This window comes from Ictalurus punctatus, chromosome 20 (genome assembly GCF_001660625.3).
Source record: "Ictalurus punctatus breed USDA103 chromosome 20, Coco_2.0, whole genome shotgun sequence".
Lineage (NCBI taxonomy): Eukaryota > Metazoa > Chordata > Actinopteri > Siluriformes > Ictaluridae > Ictalurus > Ictalurus punctatus.
The window spans coordinates 7,497,620-7,506,881 of NC_030435.2; the positions used below are offsets into that span (position 1 = coordinate 7,497,620).

The 9,262-nt window shown below is 38.9% G+C and overlaps 1 protein-coding gene across 1 annotated transcript; it reads right to left on the reverse strand.

Annotated features, from left to right (window-relative positions):
* Window positions 1–586: 586 nt before the first annotated feature.
* On the reverse strand, window positions 587–5,637 carry get1 (guided entry of tail-anchored proteins factor 1). The gene is made up of 5 exons (XM_017496380.3): window positions 5,479–5,637; window positions 2,995–3,160; window positions 2,548–2,615; window positions 2,038–2,152; window positions 587–1,162 (listed from the first exon to the last, which is right to left on the reverse strand). The coding sequence occupies exons 1-5, from the start codon at window positions 5,569–5,571 to the stop codon at window positions 1,089–1,091; spliced, it is 516 nt and encodes a 171-aa protein (XP_017351869.1). The 5' UTR covers window positions 5,572–5,637; the 3' UTR covers window positions 587–1,088.
* Window positions 5,638–9,262: the final 3,625 nt, after the last annotated feature.

Genomic DNA, 9,262 nt, shown 5'->3' on the forward strand with positions numbered 1-9,262 from the left:
TTAATGTGCAGGTTGAGGACTATGACCTATTAGTACAAGTGATGTCTTGCTGGGGGCTCATAAAATTATCACACACTTTCTAAACAAGGCATCTTTGTTTGTTACGCTCCCCAAAGAGCCCACCAATAAACTCTCCCCTTTCTGAAGGAGCCCTTTGAGTCCCTATTTAAGGAGTACTTCCCTTGCATGCTATGGTGGTTAGATGATTCTGGAATGACCTTGTGGAAAACCCAGGGATTTTGATCAAGGTCACAGCAATTTTGTTAACCAAATCAACTGACCTTGCAGCATTCTGAAGCATTCCTTCTTAAGCCCAGTACATGCCCTATGGTACTATGTAGACCAAATACAGTTAACAGTTTGCCTGTCATGGAGGAAAGACAAGGGGCCTGTCCATGTCTAAACAGAAACTGGACCACTAGGTGATTCACATTATCTCCATATCATACAGGTGGGCTGGATAGCTGGACCCTATACTCTATGAGGAATATCTCCTCCTCATGGATATTACTTCTTGGACCTAGAAGTCTGCATTACTGCTACCTGGGTTACATCACCATGCACACAAGAAGGTTTCCACATGACATTCACCATCTCTGGCTGTTATCCAGTGTTTATAGAACCAGAGTTACATACATCACTAGTGTTTCCATTATACAGTTCTATTTGTTTTACTATGTATTTCTTATATGCATTGATAACAATCTATATACAAATGAAATAAAGAGTCACAGCTGTATTTACATTTGAGATAACCATAGACCACTCACGTTATACAAAAATTTAAATAAATCACTGATGGTATATGAAAAATGTGTAATGATGCTCAAAATCAAATCATAATTTAATATTCAAAATGACAAATTTACAACAAAAAGTAACTTTTGCTATAACAACCAAGAGAAGGGATGGGTTGCAGTCTTCCTAAAATTCAGCGTGGGAAATTTGGTAGCCAAAATGTCTTTAAACAAACTGCATAGTTTGGCTTTACTGAAATGGTGGTTCCCATAATAACCCAATTTGCAAACATGATTTTGAGATCTTGTAAGTACTTTCCACAGTTATAGACAGATGCCTTAAAATAGCAATTAGCTAAAAGCATGAATGCCAATGGCTACCACTTTGTTGCAGACCACCAACCAGCACGTTATTCCAACACCACCTACAACGAGACAAGGAAAGGCAGGTCGAGTTTAGATAAAATAATATTTGTGTTTAACAAACATATACTCAGTGTTGGCAACAGTTTCTTTACATTTCATGGTTTTTTTTTTGTTTTGTTTTTTTTAAACATATATATTTGTATATGTACAAAGGTTTGGGCATGCCTGGCCAAGGTAAATATTTTGTTGATCTGCAAACAGTGATGCAGTTACTTTTTATTTGATGAACTGAAAAAAAAAAAATGTAATTGTGGCATGGGAAAATGTTTTGATACCCTACTAAATCAGTACTTATTCGTACCCCCTTTGACAGATTTGGCAGAAACCCTTTTTGTAGCCAGCTAGTTCTCAGTCCATACAGGATTTCAAGGTGTTTTTTGTGATTCTGGTGGCCAAAAATGCTTGATTTTTCTGCAGCTTTTTTCAAGTTTTGTGATGCAATTTGCAGTTTTGTTGTGCTTTTTTGCGGAAAACTATGAGTTGGTGAAATTGCAATAGGACGAAATTGTTTTGCACGGTCTTTCATACCGATGTTTGTTGGTAAATGAGACCGTTTAACCATACTCATGTTCGACGCACGTGAATCGAAGGGGGCTTTGGCTGAATGTGTGTCGTGATGATGTCACATGGTGCATTATGATGACGTCACATGATGCGTCTTGGCCCAAATCTGTGGAACATCTGCGGTAATTGTGAAAAATTGCAAGCTCCTGCAAATATTGTGGAGTTTCCTTGATTCTAGATTAGTTTCGTGTCCAAATCCAAATAAAATACTTAATTTGAGGTGTAATAGGAATGCCCACAGTTTTGCATACAACAGCATAGTGGTCTGTATGTATCGATTATGTTTTGTTACTGATCCGTCTGTCCTTACCTGCAACTCCAGATGGAAAAGCTACAAGTCTTTCCAGTGGTGAAATCCACTTGCTGGGAACCACAGTGACTGGGTCTGCGTAATACTTCCAGATAAGTGAGATCATGAGGGCCGCCTGGGATCATACAGCAAAACGTATAGCAGCATTAAACTCACACACAGCGAGGCAACACTGCAACTACATTTACTACTACAATGACAAACCGTAGTGCGAGTTTCTCTGTGGCTTCAAGATTTCAGACACCTTTAAGAGAGTTGTATCTTTTCTCATATCATCTGCTTATTTAATGTTGTATACAAAGATTTATGTGTTTTTGCTGAAATAGTTCAAAATAATGAGCTAACTTTCCCCTAACGTCGTTATATTTGCTTTTATGTTCTTTTTCTTGGACAGGGCAGTATGCAAACCTGCATCTATTTTGTCTTTAAAACTGAACATTCTGATTTCCATAAATGTATGATTTTAAAGAATCTGCGCAATAAATCAAGAATAAAGCGTGACTAACTTACCTGAAGAATGTAGAAAATTATGTTAACAATCCATTTCATTTTAGCCTGCTGAGCTGTTCTCGATTTCACTGTATAACAAAGATAACAGAAAAAAAACAGAAAAATCTAAGTATACAGAGATACAGTGGGGTCCAAAAGTCTGACACTATATTGAAAATCTTGGACATTTTTTTCCCCATTTAAAATTGGAAATAGAAAGGTTTGAGAATTCTGAAATATTTCAAACAACGAAAGTAAATATTCAATATTTTGAATATTTAATTCACACTGGATACATTTGGGAGAGATCAAAAGATGAATTTGAGATGGTAGATCAGAATTTCAGCATTCACTTCAGGTGTGATCAGCTTCATAATGCAGATTCATCATAGTGCAACATGGCATCTGAAATGTGCAATGACAGTAGCTTAGTATCTCCTTTTATTAGGCCATGCCCGATTCTCTTACCATGAGTTTTCAGCTTGTCTGTCATCTTGTTTATCTTGCGCTCCAGTCTTGCATACCTGGCAAATTCATCCATCATGCTTATAGACGAAAGCTCCAACTTCATGTTCTGGATTTCTGTTCGCATCTCCATTTCCTGCTCAGCATCTTTCTGCAGGATCTTTGACAGCTTCGCATGCAAACATAAAAAAAAAATTCATTTATAAAACCATAATACAATTCCTGCAAACTATTTTAATTCACACTCAGGGAAATAGCAGTATTCTTCTATTATTATTTCTTCTTCTTCTTCTTCTTCTTCTTCTTATTATTATTATTATTAATAATAATAATAATAATAATTAATAACAATAATAATATCAGGGCGCACCGTGGCTTAGTGGTTAGCATGTTCGCGTCACACCTCCAGGGTCGGGGGTTCGATTCCCACCATCGCCCTGCGTGTGCGGAGTTTGCATGCTCTCCCCGTGCTGCGGGGGTTTCCTCCGGGTACTCCAGTTTCCTCCCCTAGTCCAAAGACATGCATGGTAGGCTGATTGGCATGTCCAAAGTGTCCATAGTGTGTGAATGTGTATGTAATTGTGCCCTGCGATGGGTTGGCACCCCATCCAGGTCGTCCCCCGCCTTGTGCTCCAGGCTCCCCATGACCCTGAGTAGGCGGATAAGCGGTATGGAAAATGGATCTATGGGTGGATGCTTTTTGTTCAGCAATATTTACAATATTATAAATACAATTTCCAATGAGGCTATTAATATGAAATTTACACCAGACATTAGTATTAAATCTGGAAAGATGAATTCACAACATTAAAGTCCATAAATAAAGTTGTGTGTAATAAAGTGGAATGATACAGGAAACAAGCATTGAACACGCTAAGAAACAGCAGTTCTCCAAGGCAAGGTAAGGCAAGGAAGCAGCTGAAACCAATAAGTAATTATATACCTCCTATCTGTACAAATTAATATCAGCTGGGTTAGTAAATTGATGGATTTTCCTTATCAAGGTGTCACACAAGAAACATCTCATGATGGGTAAAAGCAAAGATCTCAGGTGCCATCGTCACAGAGAAAACAATAGACAATGCACTCCACTGCTCATGCTCATCCAGCAAGACTCCATTACTAAAGAAAAGGCATGTCGAAGCTCGCTTACAGTTTGCTTCAACTCGTTTGGACAAGCCTATGAAATACTGGGAGAGAGTAGTCCGGTCAGACGAGAGCAATATTGAACTTTTTGGCTGTCATACCACACACCAAGTTTGGAGAAGAAATAACACTGCAAATCACCCTTAACACTCTATACCAACAGTGAAGTTTGGAGGTGGAAGCATCATGGTGTGGGGCTGTTTTTCATCACATGGTAATGTCAGACTTCATATAATTGAAGGAACGATTTCCTGCTGTAAACCTCTGAGGTTAGGGGTTCGAACCCCACCTCTGCCCTGCGTGTGCGAAGTTTGCATGGTCTCCCTGTACTCTGGTTTCCTCCTCCAGTCCAATGACATGTGTTGTAGGCTGATTGGCATTTCCAAACTGTCAGTAGTGTGTGAATGGGTGTGTGATTGTGCCCTGCGATGGGTTGGCACCCCGTCCAGGGTGTCCCCCGCCTTGTGTTCCAGGCTCCCCGTGACCGTGAGTAGGTGGATAAGCGGTATGGAAAATGGATCTATGGATGGATGCTTTTTGTTCAGTAATATTTACAATCCTCCACATTTTTCTGTATCATTATTTGAATTATGTTATTCCTTTTTTTTTTTAACCATATTACACAATTTGCAAATTTCATACTATGGGACATCTAAATCTTGTGCACAATATTTTCCCCAGTAATCTGCAACTGTTTCTTCATGATGTCCAGTACATTTGTTGAAAGAGCACAGCTTTATTTTTAGATACATTGTCTAATGAAAACATGACAATAAAAAAAGTGAAATATCAATTGGTACAAACTGCTTTTACAAAAATAACACAAACAGGTGAATTCACTCCACTCAACGTGTATTATTACCTTCATTTATATCTTAATAGCACTCATACCTCAGTATTCACACCTGCTAGAAGGAGGTGCATTCAATGTATGGGTTGTAATTTCAAATATTATGTTGTCTTAGCTGCCCAAAGTCAAAATCCTCATATATTCAACATCACATTATTACAAGGCAGCGAACACAACACAACACAACACAACACAACACAACACAACACAACACGAGGGTTAAACTGGCGTTACCTCCACAAGCAGAATGACATGTATATCAGATCAGCTCTGTAATTCTGTACTAGTCTTAATGTGCGTGTTAGAGGTTGGTCCAAGTTACCAAATTTAAAAGAGGACTGTAATCAGACCTTATTGAACACTTTATAATATGAATAAATAATGTGCAAGTGGTAAGCCCTGACCAGGCAATGATGGAGAACCACTGACATAGAAGCTCATTATACTTTAAAACAAATCACGTACCCATTAGAAATCGCTTTGCTACTTACAAGTGAGGAAATGGACGGTAGTAATGTTTTGACGAGATTACACACAAAGACCGAGCTCAGGACCAGAAGCCAGTTGTATCCGACGTCAGCCATGTTCTTTGTTTGTGAAGCGTTAGGGCACGGCAGCAACTAGGACCCAGGCGCAGGTCAGGCGACGCGAAGCCGGAAGTGTGTGTGTGGGGGGGGTACGGTATTTCCTTCAAAGTAAAATGTTTTGGGTTTTTTTTATGTAATGAAGGCATACGTTATTTGCAGGTCGAACAAAAAGTGTATTAACCTAAAGCACATCAATCTAAGCGGTTGCATATTATAACAACAAGGGGGAAAAAATAAATGTTTTCGTCTGCACAGAAGTGCAAACGTCCGTGACGCCATATTGGACAGGGCAGGTTTCCAACTTGAGCTCGACTTTAATTGAATTTAAAGGGTCAGCAAAGATTTCCTCTCAAAACCACTGCACACTTAGCAGCATTAGGTTGTAACAATCACAAGCAGCTCAAAATAAAATAAAATAAATAGGAATGAGTTTTCAAAGGTGAAAGGTCTGACAGTATGTGTTTTCAGTTCATCAGGGGCTTTATGTAGGAGCTATGTTAGGGTCAGTACTATATAACTTGGACTAAGGCCCTGTTCAGTCTAGATATTAGCAATTCTCAACTGTCACCATACCAGGTGTAAACAGCTGTCCGTCTCAGCACTGCACTTGTGATCAGATCACCCACGAGGAACAGCCGCTCAAACCTGGTCTGGTGATAACAATTTTACCCCATTTTTGAGAAATACACTCACCGAGCACTATATTAGGAATACTATACTAATACTGGGTAGGGCCTCCCTTTGCGCTCAAAACAGCCTATATTATTCATGGCATGGATTCCACAAGATGTTGGAAACATTCCTTTGAGATTCTGGTTTATGTAGATCTGACTGCATCATGCAATTCCGGCAGATGTTCTTGGCTGACAGAAGAGGAACCCGACACGGTGTTCTGCTGTTGTAGCCCATCTACCTCAATGTTTGACGTATTGTACATTCTGAGATGCTTTTCTGCTCACCACAACTGTACAGAGAGATTATCTGAGTTACTGTAGTCTTTCTGTCAGCTCGAACCAGTCTGGCCGTTCTCCATCTGCAGAACTGCCGCTCACTGGATGTCTTTTCTTTATTGCACCGTTCCGAGTAAACACTAGAGACTATCCCAGGTGAAAATCCCAGGACATCAGCAGTTATAGAAATACTCAAACCAGCCTGTCTGGCAGCAACAATCATGCCACGGTCAAATTTCATTCATTTTGTTAATGAGTGACACATTTAGCTTTTTAACTGTTCATAGTTACATTTCATGTTACTGAAAGTCTGTCTGAGACACAAGTTTTCAAAACAGAGGAGTTTTCACTTTCCGGCTTCTCTGTAACATGACAGATTGGCAGGAGTTGTTGGTTTTTTTTTCAACTTCAAGAGAAAAGAAAAGAAAGACAGGTGAGGGAATGACTGTTTATAGCTGCGGGAGTTAGTTCACTTTAAGTAATAAAGTGAACAAAGTCCCGTGTTGGGAAACTTACTGACTTTTACAAAGTGCTGACACTTGAGACTCCTTCCATAGATTTTAAATGAATCTCCTTATAGACAAATTAACCATGTGAATGGCCATCTGCTTCTCTTTGTTGGTATTATTTACTATAAGTCATTTAGCACGTCAAGTTCTATCTTAAGTCAGTGTATGACTTGTAATATTTAGATTAGGACCCAAAGAGAGCCTGAGATTTTCTGAGATAGTGACATAGTAGCTAATGACAAAGTAAAAAGAGTTCTTCGTTCCCCTAATTCAGAAAGTTATTGTGTTTCAAATGGTTGCACTGTTTTTTGCTGGATAACTCTCACATGTTATTTAATAAAAACCTGAAACTTTATTATAACAGGTCTTGCTTTTTAATTTAACAAGTGCTTTATTGGGAAGTAGCCAAAGAAGCAAAATTGCCCGTGCTCTCAGGGTGAGAGGGATGGCATACGCTCTCTCCCCTGTCAATCAGAGTAACACTAACCAATCGTGGGTGTCTGTAAACTCATGTATACGAGAGAGTAGATAGCTCTATGGCTGGCTGACTTCAGGTTTCTTAGAGGAAGCAGGTGTTAGCCCTCACCCTCCCCAGTCGGTAGCTGTCATATGACAGGGGAGAGCTGGTTGGTGGGTGGGAACTGGAAGGTGACCAAATTGAGAAGAAAATTATTTGGGGGAAAAAAGAAGAAGATATTTTTATACCCTTTGAACATTCTGAATCATAGATCACATTTAATGACTCTGATTCAGTTGTTTTGAACTACCTGGCTGTGTAAATCATTATGATATCTTTGATTGACAACTCAAAGCTTCATCCAGAATCATTGTCAAATACAGGCTACAACATCAAACACTTTCCTCTACAGCCAGGGTATTCACCTAAAATTTGTACAGGTCCAGTTACTTAAAATTCTTTGGTAATTCTTTGATAAGCAACTAACAAGTCTGAATAATAACAACAATTACCTTTTAATGTGTAACTGTTAATGATTAATCGATGGCTATTATTAAGACATGTGAAGTGATTGTATGACTGTTGAGTCATAGTGGCAATTCACCTTTTGACTAATGCTACACACAATGAGCTGTTTTGAATTTGAAGCAGGGAGAACATCATCTAATCACTAATCAGACTAGAGAGGGAAAATGAAATGGGAAAAAAAAATCTGAATTGTCCCCTTTCTGAAATAATGTCTCTAGCCCTGTAACTAGTTTCTGGTCCAATGAGCTGCCTTCAGCTATATAATTTACATAAATGAATGATTGGATAAACTGCATCAGAAGCTCTGCTGTAGATGCTTAGCTGGGTTACAGCCCGTTTTTTTTTTCTTTTCTGTTTTTTCTAAAATGTATTTTTATACATTGCTCAGCTCTTCTACAATTTAGATTCAAGGACTACAGCAAACACTGTTTTATAATATTAACCTCTTTAAAGACTCATCTTATTATTGTTATTCATATTGCAGCATAACAGAAGTCACACTGGATGTTGTTCCATTGTATGGCAGTAACCCTGTGAGATTCCAGTTGATTGGTAGTAATGCTGCCAAGTACTAGACAAGCTTGTGAGTTACTCAGTAAGACAAAACCCCAGGTACACAGATATTTGAATGGCAGAGATGTCCTTTTTCCTTGTTTTAGATAAATGAAAACTCAAATGGGGGGCATGGGCAGTTTCTCACACACACATTTTTGTACACACATAGAGTAAACAGAGAAAAGAACACTTCCTTCCTCTCCACCATCTGGGACAAAAAACACCATCTGATGCTTCGGGTTGCAGAACAAAGGGAAGAGAAAAATCATGAGAATGTGACAGAGAAAGAGAAAATAGGTTTAGCAAGGTAACAATCACATTTGCACTGCTTTATTCATTGGGCTACTGTCAGTGATACCAGTCAGGTGGTATCCAATCTCCTCAAACCAGCTCAAACGACTGTCTGACATCATTTTGGGTTTTGGGCAAGCTGCAATTGCTGTAGTCCAAGGGTATTCAGCCATAATGTGTAATTTGATCCAGTTATATTTAATTCATATTGTACTGTATCTGCATTCAGACCATGGTGTGACCCTTGCTCTAGTTTTATCAAATTGGAGATGCACCTGCCCATAATACAAACAATACAAATGAAAGCCCAGATGCAATACTTTCATCCATCTTATTACACACTTCCTACAGTATGCTTTATATCCAGAGTGACTTAAAGAGCCCATAACAGCTCTTAA